This window comes from Ceratotherium simum, chromosome 6 (assembly GCF_057802395.1).
Source record: "Ceratotherium simum simum isolate JZ-2026a chromosome 6, ASM5780239v1, whole genome shotgun sequence".
NCBI lineage: Eukaryota > Metazoa > Chordata > Mammalia > Perissodactyla > Rhinocerotidae > Ceratotherium > Ceratotherium simum.
In genome coordinates, this window is record NC_141905.1 from 14981765 (window position 1) to 15002874 (window position 21110).

The following is a 21110-nucleotide window of genomic DNA, read 5'->3' on the forward strand; positions in this document are numbered from 1 at the left end:
AATAAAATAAATACATACATACACACATACATACATGCTAAAGCAGTCCCATGGGAAAAAAAGAAAAAAGACAAGACAGGCATTGGAGCAGGCAGCAGTGAAACCACAACTCTCTTCTCCTTTACCAGTTTATGTATCCTCTTTTGCCTAAGTAGGACTTAAATTGGGCCAACTTTGCAGGCTTTCCTGAGTGATGCTCTTCTTTGCAGCAGCAGTAGGAGTTGATACTCAATAACGATGCCCCACCTTCAGGAGATGATGGCCCCCTTTACTGTCACAAAGAGGACCACAGCAGAACGGATGCTTTCAGCTCCTTTGACAGCCATCAATCAGAAACAATTCATCTCAGCTTTTCGTTTGTCTGCGACTCAAGAAGAAATGTTTCCTGACATTTCACTGAACCCACAAGCCAGAACCTGTAAGCTGATCATAGCTCCCAACCGTGGGCACTGTCCTTGAAGACAAATCATGTCAGATGAGTCCAAGACCAAAGGAGACAGACGAAATATTGTAGAAGATAATAAGGAGAGAGGTAAAAGGGCAGCGAGGATGAAAACCAGCCAGTGTGAGTGTGTGTGTTTCTGCTCAATTTTTCAAGTGCCCCAATCATCCTTCAATATGTTGTTCTTCCCTGAAAACAAGGAAAAAAATTCTGCTCTGCCCTATAGGCTCAGAACTGTATATGTCCCTGAAGAACAGTTGTTTAAAATATTAAGTCTTCCTTTTAAAAAGGCACTTTGAAATATATTTTGACCCCTTAGCCTATTCCCTCAAATTTCAACTGTTTCAAAAATAAAATGAATCAAAATTTTCAGAAACTACAAGTGGAATTTGGGGGCATTTTCAGAGATCCATGTGGCATTTTATTGAAGCTTTAATTCCTGCCTTACATGTTGTTCTACATTCTGGATACTGTCTTTCGTGTTATTTTTACATTTTATAAAATCTAGTCTACTTTTCCAGCCATTTAATCCACCTTATAGAGGTGGAGGCTTTGAGCCCCCTACCATAGCCACAATCATCACATCTTCACCCACTGTCCCCTCTGACTTTACACAGAGCACAATCCTCACAGGACCATGAGCTTACTGTTCCCAAGCTGATGTGTATAAGGTTCCACTGTTTCGACCCTGCAACTCTACGGGACCTCCAGGGTACCTCCCATGTACCTGGTATTGTGCTGTGAACAAACTAGGTACCCAATTTGTGCATCCTGAATTAAGATAACCTAGTGAACTTTGCATACAATTGCTCTATTCTATATTTATTATCTAAAATATTGTCTCACAGAATCAGTTCAACTCAATTCCACAAACATTTAATGATGACCTGTTACATGGTACACATTCTGTGAGGCACTGGTAGTTTAAGAAAGTCACAGTTGATAATATAAAGCATACTCCCACAGAGGGAACCAAGTTTCCCTCCTGTTTCCAAACACATTCTTCTCTGGCAGAAAGGGACCCTGTATGGTCTTTAAGAGTTTAGGTTCTAGAGCCACCTGCTTGGGTCTGAAACTAGCCCCACCGCCTGCCATCTGCAAACATGGGGCCAGCAACTAGACTTATTTGTACCTTCCTCTGAGGGATTCTGTAAGGATTTCGTGAGAAAATACATGGAAAAACTTAAAGCAGACATTCTGCATGACACACATAAATGAACCTACAAGAAATAAAGCCATCAACACTAGAAAGTAAGCAACTATATAAAACAGCTCTGGCCTCCTGACCACCCCAGAGAGACGGTTACCCCTCAGGGCTGTCACCGTACTTCACAGGAGAGGAGGAACTTCTCTCAGCCTGTGGAGCTGTTCAGATGTGCCCTAAGAATGCCCCAGACAACCTCGAAAAGACACGTGGACGCCATTTTCCCTAAGCACTGAGACGGTGCTGGTTTATCTTCAGCCCCGCCACTATCTAAATGGCATCTCTCACTCATGGGGCCTGTCATCCACTCCTTTCAAAAAAACAAAAACAAAAAACCCCAAGTACTGGAAGCAGTAACAGAGACCAACATTTCACTGCTACCCATGAATAACTTAATAGAATTTCACTTGAGGGTCAAAATTTGGTAAAAAGAAATATGGAATACTAGCTTTCTTTCATGTGTGTGTGTGTGACCAAAATTTCCTCATGAAAATTTCCTTGAATGTGAAATAAATATGAACTCCATTGAAATCTACAAGAAGTTAAATTATAATTCCTTTTATTTTAATAATCAGAAACCCACTGTGGAAAATAAGTGAGCACAACTTTTAATGGCTGTAAACTCGGTGTGACATTTAGTACTTATTTTAACAATGTCTCAATTTACTCAACACTAAGGATTTGATTTTTCTTGTAATTTTTCATTTTTCTTTTCTCTTTTTTTTGTCCTCTCAAAATATATCTTTGGTTATGTATTAAATACAAGTGAAATTCATGGATTCACGTGAACATTATGAGTCAGATTCTAAATTCAGAGGGAAATAAAACAGTTAAAAATTTCATGAGAAGTGGAAAAAATGTACAAAAAGTTTTTTAAATCACAAACTTTTTTTAAGGAAAAAAAAAAGTGCTTGCCACAGTAGAAAAAATAAACTGACCACATGGAGTTGTTCTTGCCTCGCTGAAGGGCACGTGTGAGGCTGTGTCGCTCAACAATCATACATGAGTTTCCCCCACACACTGACAAGTGTGTGTCCCTGCAAACAAGTGTGAACTCACAGCACCCACTGTAACTCCTGCCTCAACCCTCCTCAGATCCAGCAGGCCCCATCACCCTCTGAGCTCCTAAAGCACTTTCTGCCTTGCATCTGCCTTGGCTCCCCAGCTAAACTTAAGGTTTTCTTCAGGTAAACTGGCAAACAGTGATCATCATTTGGTGACAGCAGGTGCCCGAGCACAGCCACCTAGTGGAGGTCTCACCCTGGCACACGTGTCGGTGGCTCTAGTTCTCTCTGTCCCTTACTCCGCTTGGATAATGAGTAGAGGCAGTTATGTGCAGGTCCTCTGGACACCCCAAGTTAATAACAGGGAAAGCTTCAGATTTCCATTTCATTGCTGAAACATCACTAACAGAACTTTTATTGGGCCACAGGAACTAGCAAATAAACCTATCTGGGCTTTGAGGTCAACTGTAATGCTTTAGGAAAGCCCAGAAATATGGGTCACTTCTTCACTAGCCCAAGCAATAATAGGAATCCAAAGAAGCACTTCAAAGGTAAGACAGTAGAGAGGATGAGCAAGGAAGATTGCTAGGAATTTAGTTAACGACCCTGTGATCCACCAGAATGAGAATTTCCAGGGACCCCAGGATCATCAGAAGCATGCGTTTCCAGTCCAAGGGCAAGTTTTATTATACACATCCTTCTAAACGGTGAGTCCAGCTGACCACAGGACTCTTCACAAGATAACATGAAACAACCACAGAGAGCCCCTCGGAGATAACTAACTCCCCATTTTATCTTTCCCGCAAGAGTTTTTACAGGACCCTGCCAACCCCAAAGTCACACAACCACTTATCAGCAGAGTTCCCATCCTGATCTTCTTCCCATGATTAAAAAGGATGAAAGTAAGTGGATAAAATTGCATCACTGGATGCCCCTGCGATGCCCTGGAAGTCATCTCACCATCTAGAAGCTTCTCATTTGAAATACGAATTCTGACTAGAACCCAGTGTCTCTCTTGGGCAGCCCCAATCACTCAGACTCACTCCTTCACTTATTCTCTTCCTCTCCTTAGTTCACTTGCCTCTGTAACTACAACGAACTTCCTTCTCTCAAATTCCCCTCATAAGCCTGAGACCAGATGCCCCCCAAGCTGGCCCAGGAGCCACAGCCACCTTCCAAGTCCGCAACCATCACCACACACCTCCTCTGCCCTCCCTTCAGAATTTAACCCACTGACCTCCTACTCTTCTGCCTCTGGAAGGGATCTTACTTCCACCCTCCTGCCCCTGCTATCTTTGCCTACTTCCCTCATAACAGGTTCCTTCTTTCTGCATTTGAACACATTCAGGTGATCTTCACATTTAATCGGGGGAGAAAAGAAGGAGGAAAATTTCTCTTGTGCCAGCCTTCCATTTGCCTGAAGATTTCTCTCAAGCCTGTCCTTGTAGTTAACAATGTGCTAGGCATCATGGGAAACTAATGCCCCCCAACAGGGTCACAACCCTCCCACAGAGAATTAGGGGACCAAAATTAGGATCACAAAAAAGTGATAAGATGTGTAGACCTGGGAAGCTCAAGAGATGGTCAGAAAAAGATAAATTCAGAATTGCTTGGAGTGATCCAAGAAAGCTCCACGAAGGATGGGGAATTTAAATAAGGTGTCAAAAAATCAGGCTAGATTAAGGGCCGGCCTGGTGGCCCAGCGGTTAAGTACGTGCACTCCGCTTTGGCAACCTGGGGTTCCCAGGTTCAGATGCACTGATGCACCACTTGTCAAGCCATGCTGTGGCAGTGTCCCATATAAAGTAGAGGAAGATTGGCACAGATGTTAGCCCAGAGCCAATCTTCCTCACCAAAAAGAAAAAGAGGAGGATTGGCATCGGATGTTAGCTCAGGGCTGATCTTCCTCACACACACAAAAAAAATCAGACTAGATTAGAAAGTCATGAGCCAAGTAGAGAAGGTAGACTGGATGTGACAGAAATCTGGAACTGAGGTGTAGTGGCATGAACACAAGGGTTTTAGGAAGATTAAAACAGCAAGAGAAATCATGGTGGGCTGCAATTGATTGGGGGAAGGGAGATGATGAAGGCTAGAACCTAAGTACTGGGCTATGAAAGAAATCTCAATGTGAGCTAGATTGCCAAGGAAAACACGACAGGAGATGATGACAAATCAGATACAAGGGGAGAAAAAAGAACTAAATTAATGCATTGAGCACCTACCATGAGCCAGGCACTGTAATAGGTTTTTCACATAAATTGCATCATACTATCTTCAAAAATTCCTCTGAGATGCCTAATATTATCTTTTTCTTATAAGGGAAATTTTTAAAATTTTCTCAAATCCATAAGCTAGGTACTGGTGGATTCAGGCCTCAGACCCAGGTCTCCTGCAGGTTAGGATCACACTGGTGTCTGTAAGCCAGAGCCTGAAATGGCAGTGCCACTGGCCGACACACAGCCACTGGGAGGAAGAGCCACTCAGGGGACAAAACACACGTGAGCTCAGCACAGTGTGTCCAGAGTCCAGAGATAGGAGTGGAGTCAAAACAGAGGCTGCGGGAAGCTGGGAATAAGGGGCTGAAGGCTGTCAGATCTGTGGCGGGTGTCTTCTACACGAAGGAACAGCTTTGGAAAAGTTCCTGTAATTTCTCTGGCTCTCAGAGCTGAATGAAGTCATTGTTAAGTTTTTTAAAACTCTATTATTCCAAGGATCCCAGACTTTGTGGCACAGATAAGCTCATGGAGGCAGAAGAGACAGAACAGGAAATAGGACTGAATCTTTTGGGATAATCACAGACTTGGAGTAGAAGGAGTGAAAAGAACCTCAAAAAAGCATGATCAGAAATGTATAAAAATAACTCAGAATGTGCCACATCTCCAAAGCCAAACAGAGGAGCTTCAAAAAGGAGGACAAGGTTAGTAGAGTTTGAGCGGTCTAAGGAACAGGAGCAGAGATGAGCATTTAGATTCGGCATGGAGGAGGTCACTGGTAACACCCAGTAACAGAGAAGAGAAGCTAGATGACAATTACAGAGAGGTGGAGACAAGCAGTGGGTGGAGACCACATTTGGAGGAATTGAGCAGCTGAATCAGGCACCAGGGTCAAACAAAGAAATTTTAAGACGGGAGAAATTAGCATGCTTCAAGATCAACCAGAAGGAACAAGTGGAGAGGGAGGCAAAGCAAGGATAGGATACCTGAAGATTCCTGTCCTGGACTAGTGAGTAAGTATTGAGATCTAGGACACATACACACACACGAGGGATTGGAACTGTAGAAAGGAGGAAAGAAACCTCCTTTTCAGTGGCTGGAAGAACAAGAGGGCAGATTTAGACAGTGAACCCTGTGAAGGTGAAGATAAGGTTAAAATGAGACAGGTGTGTTTAAACTTACTCTACAAAGAACAGTGTCTGATAAACTACCATTTTGGCAACTCTTCAGAGATTTTCACACACTTTGCATTACTCTATGCAGCTGTTACGGACTGAACGTTTGTGTCCCCCCAAATTCATATGTTAAAATCCTAACTCCCGATGGGATGGTATTAGGAAGTGGGGCTTTTAAAGGTAATTAGGTCATGAGGGTGGGACCCTCATGAACGGGATTAGTGTCCTTAGAAGAAGAAACACAAGAGAGATGATTTGTCTCTCGGCCATATGAGGATACAACAAGAAGACGGCCATCTGCAAACCAGGAAGAGAGCCCTCATTACACACCAGATCTGCCAGCACCTTGATCTTGGACTCCCCCATCTCCAGAACCGTGCGAGAGAAATGTCTGTTGTTTAAGCCACCCAGTCTATGGTATTCTGTTATAGCAAACTGAACTAAGACAGCCACTAATTTGGAGTGTGACACTGGGCAAATTATTTCAGCTCTCTGAGTCCAATTTCCTTATCTGCAAAATGACAGAGGTTGGGGAAGCAGGGGGAGACTGGGTAATGTTTTCTAAAGGTCTCTTCGTACTCTAGTATCCTAGAGTTATACATGTGCTTTTTCCTTCTAATTGTTCCATGTCAGCCTCTAAGTCTTTTCTTTGTGATTATAATTGCAAACCACTTCTCTCCTTATTTCGAATGCTTCCTTAACACCTAACATCATGCCATGCATACAGAAGGTGTTCAACAAACATTTTTCTGAATTAATAAAATTCCCAAAATGTCAGAGTTTCAGGAGACAAATATGTTCTTCATCATCTCTCCCTCTGCCCCAATGGCTATCTATGGAAGCAGTCACCCAGAAGTTGTAATCCTTTCTTGGGTAATTCAGCCTTGATAAAAACACTTATCTAAAGTCAAAGTACAAATAGGAGTGAATGTCAAATAAATTAGTGCCCTAAGTGTTTTAGTCCCTGCCCTTCCTGCCAATGTGTACACACTAATGTCTAAGTAAAAAAAGTAAGCCTGGATGGGCTTTCCATCAGTTCCTTGAAAAAATACCACCGTGCATTTCTATCTAAAGCTCCTCACGCCTTCATTATCAAGGGAGCAAAAGGTGCAAATTCCCACTGCTCACTCAGAGTCTTTTCATTTGTACCCTGTGACATTCCCACAGCTGAGAAATCTGATTGCATATTCTGTTTGCTGTAAACCTAAAACATACTTGAGCAGCTGATAAAGCAGTCTTTCGCTCCCAGAAAGGACATTAGTCAAAGATCTGAGTTTTAGTCGTGGTTCTGCACGGCTGAGCCTCTGACTTCATACAATTAACCTTCCTGTATGTCTACAAACTCAGGCTAAATATTTCAGCCCAATCTATTTCACAGTGTTGTGCTTTGGCATCTCTACTTTATGATTATTACTATTAAGTGCTGAATACTTTCTAAGATGCTTCCTATCACTATCGAGCAAGATGCATAAGCATGGAGAAGAAATCTACAGTGAAATAGTTCGTTCTGCAAAAGAAGGACAGACGAAAGCTAAAATCATTCTTATTGCACTAATTTTTGCAGCCAGGACTAAGTTTGAAGTCTCAGTCTCTATATCAATACAAAACTACATGACACACTACACCCCAAGAGTAACTCCACTGTACTTAGAAAATGATAGAAAGACAAAGTACTTAGAATCAACCCTTGACCTAGGTTATTATACATCATGGTAAGATTTCTTAAAGTCAAGGAATTCCTTCTATAAAATTCTGAAAGACTGCTTGAAAAAAAGAGGAGTGTAACTAAAAAGATTCATGTTTTTAAGTACCAAATTACAATTCATTGCTATATTGGTAAGTTAATAAAATTTTTTAAATAAACACCACATTCCAAATCACGGGTATCTTTGGATATGACAGTGAACAAATGCATTAGGGGGCCGAAGGCTTATTTTATTATAGGATTCTTCTAAGTGTCCAGTACATCCAGAGTTTACATGGACGCATTCTTAATTTCTCTCAAAGATAAATACATCGGAGTAGGCATGCTTCCAACTGGTGGGGGAGCCACTGAATGGAAGATGATCATTAGTCTATGTAACCATTTGAAGGGAATGTTAGCAAACTCACAAGTGCATAAAGGAAAAGAGATGAGAGTGGCGTGGGCACAGGCTAAAGAGTGAGAAAACTCCCCTTCTCAAATGAAGAATTAATTCACAGCAGCAGACATAACTCATGGACACGGGCCCTTAAAGATTTCACCTTTGCTTCCCTTAACAGTGACCTCTTCTAGAAGAAGAACAAGGGGGAAAAAAAGCTTTCTGTGGACAGAAAGGTGCCAAAGATGCTTCAGTGAGCTGTAGTGCTTGAATAAAAATCCAAGATAATACTTAACGTGCTCTAATCAGAATATATGAAATGTCTAGTCCACTTCACAGTTATGGTCTCTTAATGACTGTTTGATTTTCTTTTTTAAGCACAACAGCTTCATCCATAATCTACAACTATTTCATCTACATGTACAGATTATTAATACTCCCTGGGCTATTGAAAAAAAGAAGAAATGGGGCCAGCCCGGTGGCGCAAGCGGTTCAGTGCGCGTGCCCCGCTGCCGCGGCCCGGGGTTTGCCAGTTCAGATCCTGGGCATGCACTGACGCACTGCTTGGCAAGCCATGCTGTAGCGGCATCCCATATAAAGTGGAGGAAGATGGGCATGGATGTTAGCCCAGAGCCAGTCTTCCTCAGCAAAAAAAAAAAAAAAAGGAGGAGGACTGGCAGATGTTAGCACAGGGCTGATCTTCCTCAGGAAAAAAAAAAAGAAGAAATAACTCATATGGACAAGACTGTACACAACAGAGAAATAAATGCCCCCCCCAAAAGAGATGAATTTACTGTAAGATCTACATTCTCTCCATTACTAACTCCATTACCGTTTCTGAACCATTAACATTCTCAGGTTAAGAGAATAAAATGGAAAGGAGCAAAGGCAGTAAACAGAAGAGTTGGTAAAAGATTTGAGAATTTCCAAATAAAACTGCAAAATTTAGAGGAAAGGCACATTTTCCTTTTAGATAATGCTACACCAAAAAAATTCCCCTGCTCCTCTGTGTTACCTCCTTCAAGGTCATTTATCATCAGCACAACAACCTACGGATGTTTTATTAAAAGAAAAATCCCAGCCTAGGACTGCCAGATCTCTACCCAGGACCCACTTATCAAAGGTGTTGCTCTGGCTGACAGGCAGCTGTCAAGTGGCACAGAGTTGACATTACTTTATATGTACAGAACCCCATCAGCAAGCACATTACCTCGGTCCCCATTAAGTATTCTGATAACACCACCTCCATGAGCTCAGCTTAACATTTAAGCCTGCAGGCAGCCACTGAGTGCACAAAGCCTTCCAAAATTTTCTAGCTAATTTTAACCCTATCAGAGTTTGAAAAAAAAAAGAATCTAAAAATTACACAGTAACTAAATATTTTGTCCACCTGAACAAAAGATCTGGTGGTTTTAAGAAATATCTTTTCATGTGGCTTTTAATATTTTTTTAAAAACCTTATAGACAGTTTTCCACATTGACGAAAAAAATAAAAAATAAACTGTATTACCAGTAGGCTTAAAACATTCCCCATGAGCACATTCCCCATGAGCAAGGTTTTAGTGAACAGGCTCCTCAGAGCTGATCCTACCCCAGCAATACCGCCAACAGCATATGCAATGGTGCATAACACGCAGCCATTAAGCCAAATCATTCACCATCTGATGCGTACCCTGGTTTTTATCCGTTCTAAAGAATTTCCCCCCCCCCAATGCAAAAGTCAGTGCCAAAAAAAGAAAAAAATTAGAAGAGCAAAAAGGAAAAAACAGTCACAATGTTCTTGGACAGATGTACTCTTTTCATTTGTTTAGCACCCAAAACCTAAACCTAAAAGTTACTGTCTGGTTAATATTTCAAAATTTAAGTATTTCTATGACTTTCTGTGGTTGTGGAGATACTTGTAACTGGGAAGTGATATCTGTTCCACTGTTGAGGAAATAAGTGACAGCAAAGCTGCAGTCTGGGGCGGGGGCAGGGGAACCCTGTAAGGGACTATCGCTGCGAGAGGCGGACAGAAGTGGAGGAAAACGACCGACAGGGCGGAAAGGATGCTGCAAAGGCTAACTAGGTTATTCTTAACGCGAAGTTAGGGCATATTCTTTAGTCAGAGGCTCTCCAGTCCCAGCTCTGAGGTGAGCAATGCCTCAGCCTGGGAAGTATCTGCAGCGTTCGAACAAATCGGCGAGAGGAAGCAGCAGTGCCAAGGGGTACTTAAAGGGAAAAAAAATTGTATTAGTGTGGAGCCAACCTTTCCCCGCTGCCACCCAGTGTGGAAATTCCGGGCAGCCACCCTGCCCTTACACACACAGACACACACTTTGCTGCACTGGGCATTCAATAAGCCAGCATTTAGAGAACGACACGTTCGCGCTGTCCTCCCCCCGCCCCCGCGCGCGCACAGACACACACACACACACACACACACACTCGCTTCCCATCCCTTCCACGTTCTGCCAGCAATAACAGCACCACCACGGCCCGGGGAACCGCGGTGACCACGCAGGCGACTCCTCCTCCCCTTCGCAACGCCTTGACTTGGGGGACAGCTCGGCGAGCGTCCGGCACCCCCTCCCCGGCCCGCCGGCCGCGGCGCGCGCTACGCCAAGCGGGCGAATCCCTGGGTTGCGTGACAGCGCGCGGGTCCAGCCGGAAAGCCGGAGAAACCGCGTCGCGGCGGAACTCCCGGCGACTGCGCGCGCCCCCGCCGGCCCCCGCGCCCCACGGGCCACCCTGTCGGCACCCTGCCTCGGGTTGCCCGGAAGGTCCAAGCCCCGCCGATCAGTCAGGCCGGACCGGCCGCCGCCTCCTCCCCCGACTCCGGGAGCTCCGAGGCGCCCGTCCCCAGTGCCCCGGGACCGAGCCTGTGCGCCTCCCGCCAGCTCGCCGCGCTCTCGCCGCCTCGGTCCCCTGGCTTTACACACGCGCGCACAGACATGCACCTTCCCTGGCCCCAACACGCACACCTGCACACACTGGGGGATGCCCGGCTTCTCCTGCAACCCCGGTGGGCACCCGCCGCCCCGCCTGCGCGTCCCACTGCCCGCTGTCACTCTGCCCAGACCCCGCTAGTGGATGCCCCGGCTCCCCTGCCCCTGGGGGCACCCGAGACGCGCGGCGCTTACAGTTCGAAGGAACTGGATCTCGTCCTCGCCCTCGCCCCCATCGGCCATGGCTCCGCGCCTTCTCGCCGGGGCCGGCTCCCGAGCCCCGCGGAGCCCAGCGGCGGCTGCGGCGGCCCCTCGCGCTGCCTCCTGCTGCTGCTGCTGCTGCTGCCCGGAGCCGGGGGCGGGAGGGCCCGCGGCTGCTGGGTGCCGAGCGCCAGGCGGTCCCCGCCTGCAGAGCGGAGGAGGACGCGCGGGCGGGCGGGCGGGGGCGGCCGAGGAGGCAGCCTCCCTGCGCAGCACTGTGCGGGAGGAGGGCGACCCGGCCCGGAGGACTCGGGGAGGTGGCCTCGCAGCCCCGCCGCGCCCGCTTCGCGCTCCCTGCCTGCAGCAGGCGGACTGCTCGGCCTGGCTCCTCCGAGCGAGTGCGCCGAGCCCGCGGAACCCGGGTGAGTGCCGGGGTGGGGGTGGGGAGTGGGGGCGGGCGGGTGGGGAGGAGCTCGCCGGCTCCCCTCTGCTGCAGGTAATCCGCAGCCCGCTCCTCCGGGCCGCCAAAGCCGAGGCCCAGCGCCGCTTACTGGCTGCTCTGGGTATCGGGGCCAAAGCGCACCCGACGAGCGCACAGCCTTCTTCCAGCGCCCTTCTGGAGCTCGGGCGCTCATGCACCTGCCCCGTCTGCCCTTAGCCCCAGCGCTGGCCTTCCTTCCTCCTGGAGGGAGCTATGGCAGTAACTTCCACTGCACTTTGGATCTCACGCAAGGATGCACCAAGTGGGTATTCTACAAGTAAAGGTTACCCAACACATGGTATTTTATACTCGGATTACCTCCATTCTCATGTGGATTACCACATGAGAATTCTTCACTAGTATCTAGTTTCAGGATACCATGCTTTTCACAGATTAACCATACAAAGTTCATGGTTCACAGAAGTTGAAAAGATTCATTCACCAAATATATGGTGAATGCCTATGCCAGACTGTAGTACAAGACAGATCGGAGTTTATACTTTAGAAGTGCAAACCTTAATTCAACAAGAAATTGCAATAATTGATGGGATAATATCTGTCAATGAGAATCACTGATGAGCTCAGACTATGGTACTCATTATCCTCACTATAAAGCTATTTATTTCTGAAGGAATTTGAGCGTTTCTCCAGATATCAATATCTAGCTCTTGCAATCCTCCGTGCAATAGCCCACCACATCGCCATTTGACAAACGGCTGTGACTAAGAAAATGCAAGGTCTCAGACAATTTGGACAAGAATTAGCACTTGTCTCTTGTTCCTAGTCCGCAGCTCTTTTATTTAGGATACTTAAAAATCCAGCACAAAGGCTCCAAATGTCAATCCTACAAAGATGCAGAAACGGTAAAATCAAGGTTTTTGCATCAGTTTACCTACATAACACATTTTGCAGCATCTAATTAGCTGTTAAACTCTACCAGTAAGTTCTATGCAGCTTACATTTTATTTTCAGCTTTTATTAACTTTATATTACCGAGCTAGTTTTGCCTATTTCCAGTACAATGAATGCCATAAAGAATATGTCTGCTGGGCGGGCCCCGTGTCTTAGCGGGTAAGTGCACGCACTCCGCTACTGGCTGCCTGGGTTCGGATCCGGGCGCCCACGGAGGCCCGCTTCTCTGGCCATGCTGAGGCTGAGTCCCACATAACAGCAACTAGAAGGATGTGCAGCTATGACATACAACTATCTACTGGGGCTTTGGGGGAAAAAAAGGAGGAGGATTGGCAATAGATGTTAGCTCAGAGCCGGTCTTCCTCAGCAAAAAGAGGAGGATTAGCGCGGATGTTAGCTCAGGGCTGATCTTCCTCACAAAAAAAAAAAAAGAATATGTCTGCAAATACTCTTCCTCCCTGGTGAGAACAGTAATGCTCAGCTCTATCTTATAATACTAGTCAGCTTACCCAAGTACTTGACATATTCCTGTGTATTGATCCATGACAACTAACTAATTCTTAAACCACCATAATTTATGTGAATTTTTACTCCTAGGAACCTCCAAATGAGCAATCAGGGAGCTCACAAAAGATAAAAGTCCTCCATGAGGGATGACTATTTTCTGAAATGGGCTCATAATTTATAGTAAATAATTTGATCTTCCAAACTTATGACATATCAAATTGACCTTTTCAAGTATTTTATGAAGAACTACACATAGTTTCTTAATTAAAATAAACATACATACTCTATGTTTGGGAATTACTCCATTCTACTCATATGGTAGGTAAAATATAAAAACTCTCTGGTTTTTCCCTTTGGCACTTTAACTAGGCTGCAAACTTTTCTAACAAGATTTATATTTATTATTTCCTTAATTCTCTCAACATAAGTGATATTATGATAAATCGTTGATGACATATATGATATATCTCCTATAATGATATATCATTATGATGCTAAATGGCCTAGGTACTCAATGATTATGATTCACCACATACAGTCTTCAACAGCAAAAAGACTTAGAGCAGAGGATGTTTATAAAACATACCACTTAAATGGACTGTAAAATATACAATACTATGAAGTTTATAGATCTCTAATTGATACTAAAAGTATAAAAACATGTTTGAGAATGATACAAAATATTTATTTTTAAAAGGAGAACTCAAATATAGCAAGTGGTTTAATATTGGTGGTGAGTATATGGGTGTCATATTATTTATGGTACTCTGGTATTTTTGATATATTTCATAATTACAAAAATTGGGATAATTTTTACAAGAAAACTACTAAAGCCTCTAAAAGCTATGGGAATTTCTTATTTACAGTATTTTTTTATTTTGACTGTTTGGTTTAGTTTATGTATGATTTCCCACTTTCTTCTTCTGGTGAACAACTGTAGTAAAAAAAAAATTGATTTTGGCTGAAAAGATTATAGAATGATAGCATGAGAACTAATCTCAATTTTAAATATAATTTTAGTTGAGAAAAAGAAATATTTGGATACAACTTAAAGTTTATGTTCAATGTCTTTAATTCTTATTGTAGACTTAAGCTATAAGAGATTAGCAATTACACATTTTCACAGGCACAAAACTATAGTTCATAAAATAGAAAAAATATATTTTTATTTAAAATTTTTATAAGCATACAATACTTGATATCTATGGGTTTTGTAATTTTTATAAAAATGTTTCTTATTTTCTAAATGCATAGCACATATAATAGTTTATTTTGCTTTTTGCTACTGAAATTTGTCATCTTAATATGGCTGTTGGAATCTTTACACTCAATAGACGTGTTTCCCATAATACTCCATTTTAGGACTTTATTAATCATAATATAAAATAGTTTACAGAATGATATTTTTTAGTCCAAATTTGGGAAGTGTTTTTCTTTATGACCAATTTTATACCCTGAAGGTGAGGGAAAAAGTCATATTTCTTGTTTTTTTTGGTGAGGAAGATTGTCCCTGAGCTAAGAGCTGTGCCAATCTTCCTCTATTTTTCTGTGTGTGGGACACCGCCACAGAATGGCTTGATGAGCGGTGTGTGGGTCCGTGCCCAGGATCTGAACCCAAGAACCCGGAAGCGGAGCATGTGAACTTTAACCCTATGCCACTGGGCCGGCCCCCTTTTTTTTAATTAGAATTTTTCTATAGTCGTCTAATTCAGAATGGGCCAGTGTAACCCACTATTCACTTGGCAGGACTCTAGACGTTCTGAAAGAAGAAAAAATTAAGACAGATGTAAGATTTTTCATTTTGACTTCCAACTTACTCAGCTCAACAATGATGTAGATGAGCATTAGAAAATTAAGCTCTTCGTCAAGGTTTCTACAGAAAGTCTGCTAAAATACTCTGTTATCATTTTATTTTTTTTATTTTTTTTTTTTTTTAATTTTATTTATTTTCCCCCCAAAGCCCCAGTAGATAGTTGTACGTCATAGTTGCACATCCTTCTAGTTGCTGTATGTGGGACACGGCCTCAGCATGGCCGGAGAAGCGGTGCGTGGGTGCACACCCGGGATCCGAACCCGGGCCACCAGCATCGGAGTGCGAGCACTCAACCGCTAAGCCACGGGGCCGGCCCTCTGTTATCATTTTAATTCAGCTTCTTTCAGTTAAGGTCACATGAAGACCTTACTGCTGAAGTGAAAGCGTCTGGAATTGTCACTAGATCATTATAAAATGAGGATTGGAGAGGCCTTAACATCTCAAGATTAGCCCATTCCTTGTCACTCAAATATCCAGTTTCAATATCTCTAGGAAAGTTTTCATAGCATTTCTTCTTATCCCATTTAAGAACTTAACAAACCAAAATTTTAGAAAATTTCCATTTTATTTACATCTTTATTACGTGGATTCTAAAACACTGCAGTTCTGATGTGGACCTGAACTAAAAACAAACACCAGTAGATCCCGGGTACTCACCCGGAGCTGTCCTTCAGGCAGCACAGCCTGAATCTCTGGGTCTGCATTAATGCCAGGTGGCCAGGCACAACATCGAGAATGATGATGATGACGATGATAAAGGCTTGTTTACTGAGAATTTATTGGGCTCAGGCACTTTATTTTTGTTTCTTTACATCTTCAGAGCAATGCGTTTTAGAGAAAAGGAGACCAAGGCTGAGAGAAGTTAAGTAACTTGACCAAGATTACACAGCTGCTGAGCAGTGAAGCAGCGGTCTGAGGTCTCCAAACCTGAGCTCTTTATGCTATTGCCCCTCCCCCATCCCAGTGTGGAAAACACAAGAAAAGTCTAGACCAGCACGAACTAAAAAAGGCCCTGGCAGCCCCAGGAGATTTAGTCCCGGTTTCAAGCCAACCCTAGGGGTCCTGCTAGCTCATGGAAGGCCACACGAGTTCTGGAGAAGGAAACAGGGCTTACTATGTGCTCAGAAATAAAATCCAACTTATACCCTCCTCTGGAGTTCGGATTCTTAGGGGAAATCAGTTTTTTAAGACTTGAAAGTTATTCATCACTACCTTATCAGTTCCCTAAATTGATCCATAAATTGTGAAGCCACAAACTATAATTAGTATTCTGATATCCAGAGTCAGGACTGAACTGCATATAGATGATTAAAGTGAACATGATCTATCTCTTGGGGTCAGCAGAGCCCTTGACATCACAGAGAGGGTTGACCCTACATGACTGAAAGTTTGCTAATTAAGCGCCCTCTCTTCTGAAAAAAGTGTTCCTGAGGAGGTGTGGGCTCCCCAGAGACATCCCCAACCCAAATGACCTCATTGGCTTTACAAGTAGGTCATTATGGCTGTCACACACCAGCTAAGGCAGGTCTTCCTCCTGGCTTGCCTATTCCTATAGTACCACAAGTTGGATGCAAAATCTAATCATCCTCTTTGATTCCTCCCTATTATGGACTGAATGTCTGTGTCCCCCCAGATTCGTACATTGATCCTAACTCCCAAGGTGATGGTGTTTGGCTGTGGGAACTTTGGGAAGTAATTAAGTTCAGATGAGGTCATGAGGGTGGGACCCCCATGATGGGCTTAGTGCCCTTATAAGAAGGGGAAGGGAGAAAAAAGAGGTCATATCAGTGCACAGCGAGATGGCAGCTGCCTACAAGCCAAAAGAAGAGGCCTCAGAATGAAACCTATCTTGTGAGCACCTTGACCTTGGACCTCCCAGCCTCTAGAACTGTGAGAATTAAATTTCTATTGTTTAAGCTGCCTAGTCTATGGGATTTTGTTATGGCAACCTGAGCAGACTAAGATACCCCCGCGCCTTCACCACCCAACATCAGTGTCCTATTATGATTCTTTACTTATGGCTGTTCCTGACTGCCAGTTAGAACTGAAGCCATTGAAGAATGGCTCCTAGACACCTACCATATTGCATTCGAACCCCTCACCTGGCATTTGGCACCCTCCAGGATAGAGAATTCCACATACGTTTTCAATATTTATTTCCAAATATCCCTTGTTTTGGCCCCAAACCAAGCTACTGTTCCTCAGATAAAATGAGTGCATTAATCAACCATGCCTTTTCTTTTGCTGTTTCTTCTGCCACCTAGGGCCACAAAATCCTGTCAAAATCCCTTCCATCCTCTGAGGGTAGTTCAAAGCCCACTTCTGGGCTTGATTACTCTGGCCAGAGATAGTAACTCCCTCCTGTGAATCACAGCCCTTCATCCTGTATTGCCCAGGATTGTCGTTACGCGTCTAAGGATAGTATCGCCCAAATGCACTAACAACCACCTGGAGGCATCTGCCTTTCATCATGCTCGTTCTTCATGGGTAGCAATTAAGAATCTCTTCTCTCCGTGGTCATAGATTGCTAGTCACTGTTAGCACTTTGTATATAACTTTCCAGTTTCATTTTCCTTCTAAGAAAATTCCATTCTGAAATGCCATTCTTCTTTCTATCACTTCCCCTACATGGAAGTCATTCGTTAATTGCAAGGTACCAAGCACCTTGATGTGCTCACAACACAAAAGTAACCTAAAAGCCTTTGTGAATATAGAGTCTGTTCCAGAATAGGACTATCTCTCTAATGCCTTCCAGGTTTTCACATAATAAAATAAGACATGAGCAGGTTCTTGGAACACTTCATTCATTCATTCATTCATTCATTCAGCAAATATTTATTGAGCACCTAGTATGTACCAGGTCTTGTCCTAGTGAATAAAGCACAGGCCCCATGTTCATGGGGCTTATTCTAGGGGAGGAAATAGACATAAACAAATAAATATATACGTCAGGTGCATTCAGTGCTATGAAGAAATATAAAGCAGGATAAGAGGATAGAGAGCAAGAGAAGGGACCGTTTTCTAGATAAAATGGTCAGAGAAGGCATCTCTGATGAAGTCACACTGCAGCAGTGACTTGAATCAAGTGAGGGAATGAGCCTCATGGGTTTGTGGAGGAGGAGCATTCCATGCAGAGGGGCTGGTATGTGCAGAAGCTTTGAGGTGAGGTGGCATGTTCGAAGGACAGTAAGAAGGGCAGTGTAGCGGGAAAGCAAGGGAGTGGGAGGATGGTGGGCAGTGAGGTCAGGGAGGGAGTGAACATGTACATATCCTGCCCCATTCCGAGTGGGAACACCCATCACTTTTTTGAGGAAGAGGGTCTGGTGTGCTCAGTCTGGTTTAAACTAGGCCAGTTGGCTACCCATTTTAACATCTAACCTGTATCTCCATGCTCTGTACATTTCAAATTCCTGGGTACTAGGAATCTTCCACCTGTGTATAAATTCTCTATATCTGTCAGATTTTGCTAAGTCCAACTTGATGGATTAGATATATTTGCTGTTGCACTAAGGCACCCTGAATTCCACCACCCTTGCTACTGATGGTAAATGGCTAAAACAAATGGACCCATGCTCATCTGGTCATCTCCCAGGAAATGGGACAGGGTAGTGTACTTCATGGAATCAAGCCTCACTGTTGCAAAATGGCTGCTGCAGTACCAGCCATCAGATCCAAGTTTCAGATGGGAATGAAAGGTGTACAGTGGGACAGAAGGGCTCATGCTATATGAGTTAATCCACCATTTAAGGAGCTTTCCTGGAATTCCCACCAATAACTTTCACTTCTGTCTCATTGGCCAGAATTTAGTCACCTCTCTTTATAGGAGAGACTATAAAATACAGGTTTTAGCTGGTTGTATTGCAGCCCTCAACAAAATCAGGGCTCTGTTGGTGAGAAAGAAAATGAAGGTGGACATTGGGTAGACAATCAGCAAATTTGGCCTCAACCTCCTTACAATTGTCTTTTTGGATGATATATGTACATGACTTTACAATTTTATAGTTAAGAGCATCGTCTCAAGAATGTTTACAATCCCTTAAGAAAAGAAATATATTTTATGTCATCAATCAGGATACCCATTTGTTTAATCCCTAAATGGAAATACTTTAGGTATTCCTCAAAAGCCTAAAAAAAATTAATTATGTAATTTACTAAAATAGTCTCCTCCCTGTTTTCATTTTCAGTTTAATCAGATTTTCCAATCACACATACTGAATTTCTTCTATGTATAATACATTGGGTTTTTTTTTTAACCACAAGTTCATGCCGTATTCTAGCTTCATCTTGATATGACTATAAGAGATGCATTTGTCTGGAGTAGAGGTGATGCTGGGAAAAGAGTGGGTTACATACACAGCCAACATTATAATACTTTTGGAAAAGTATAAAATCCAGGAGAATTTTAACACTGACTTCTATAGTGCTTAACTGGATACAAACCAAATAATGATATTATGATACAAACAGAATTATGTTTTTAAATTTGTCATTGGAATGTCATGATCAACGTGAAATTGGTGTCCAGAGGTGATCAACTAAAGAATGTGAATTTGAGAAAAGGAGCTATAAACCTCAAGACCCAAATGATTTATCCACCTCTGTGATGTGATATATGGGAAAATTCTATACAGTCATGTACCACATAACAACGTTTCAGTTGGTGACAAATCATATATATACACCAATGGTCCCATAAGATCAGTACCATATGGCCTAGGTGTGTAGTAGGCTGTACCATCTAGGTTTGTGTAAGTACACTCTGTGATGTTTGCACAATGATGGAACTGCCTAACAATGTTTCTCAGAATGTATCCCAGTTGTTAAGTGACACATGACTGTACTTACACTTCAGGCAGGAGGTGCACTGAGCCACCAATAGGAGCTTCATCCAGCCATGAAGGATGAGGTTCCCCAAACCAGCACCCTCTCCTTGATATACGTTGGGCTCTAATGAGACATGAAGGCCACAGGCCCAGGATAGACCTACCCCTGAGACCCAACCTAGGTTTGGGTTTTACAACTAATGCTCTGGTGCCAATCCATTCATTCATTTATTCATTCATTCATTATTACTTACTGCCTAGCTCTGTGTCTCTTCTTGGAACACAGAGTGAATGAGCCAGTGCCACTCTTCCCGGAGCTCACAGGGGTACACAGTGCAGAAAGATTAGTGCTGTGACAGGTACTTAGGATTGGGGAGTGGGGGGCAAGCCAATGAGGGCAATAAGGAGGAAGTGACTTACAAGCTGAATTGTAAGGAGGTGTCATCCTGATTTGAGGGAGGGGTGGGCATGGGAAGAGCAGTGGTCCTCATGATTGAGGAGCATAGGAAGGACCAAGGCAGAGGCTGAGATCTCAAGGATGAACCTGAGAAGCTGAGAAATGGTAGGCACCGTCCCAAGAATCTCCACTTCAACTGTGATGGGCCAAGGCATTACATAAGAGCCCGTCACTGATGTCATATTGTAGTTAGGGGAGCCAGGAATTGAGCAGACATTCTGAATTCCCTCAAGTCTCATCTCACTTCAATTGTGAAATCTCAGGGCCCAGGGAAATACTTTGCCTGAGCTAGACTAATGGATTGTCTGGATTGGGAATTGCCAACCTCCGTTCCTTACTGTAGTTTCTTGTTAATAATTAATTTGTTCAGAAAACAGTTATTGTGGGGCCAGCCCTGTGGCCTAGTTGTTAAGTTCAGCGTATTCCACTTTGGTGGCCAGGGTTTGTGGGTTTGTATCCCAGGCATGGACCTACACCACTCATCAGCCATGCCATGGCGGCATTCCACATACAAAAAAATAGAGGAAGGTTGGCACAGATGTTAGCTCAGGGCGAATTTTCCTCATCAAAAAGAAAACAGAAAAAACAAAAAACAAGTTATTGAGTGTCTACTATATACCAGGCACTGAGCTAGGTGCTAAAAATACAAATGCAGTCATGGGTCACTTAACAACAGGGATACGTTCTGAGAAATGTGTCAGGCGATTTCATCACTGTGCGAACATCATAGAGTGCACTTACACAAACCTAGATCGTACAGCCTACTACACACCCAGGCTACATGGTACTATTTTATGGGACCACCATCGTACACGCGGTTGGTCATTGACCAAAACATCCTTGTACGGCGCATGACTGTTTAACAAA

At 43.6% G+C, this 21110-nt stretch overlaps 1 protein-coding gene across 1 annotated transcript in view; it reads right to left on the bottom strand.

Annotated features, from left to right (window-relative positions):
- RYR2 (ryanodine receptor 2) overlaps positions 1–11608 on the bottom strand; it is a 694605-nt gene extending 682997 nt beyond the window's left edge. The window contains exon 1 of the mRNA XM_087431907.1: positions 11245–11608. Coding sequence (XP_087288033.1) covers positions 11245–11292 — 48 coding nt within the window. The 5' untranslated portion in view covers positions 11293–11608. The remainder of the gene's footprint in view (positions 1–11244) is intronic.
- Between the last annotated feature and the right edge of the window lie 9502 nt (positions 11609–21110).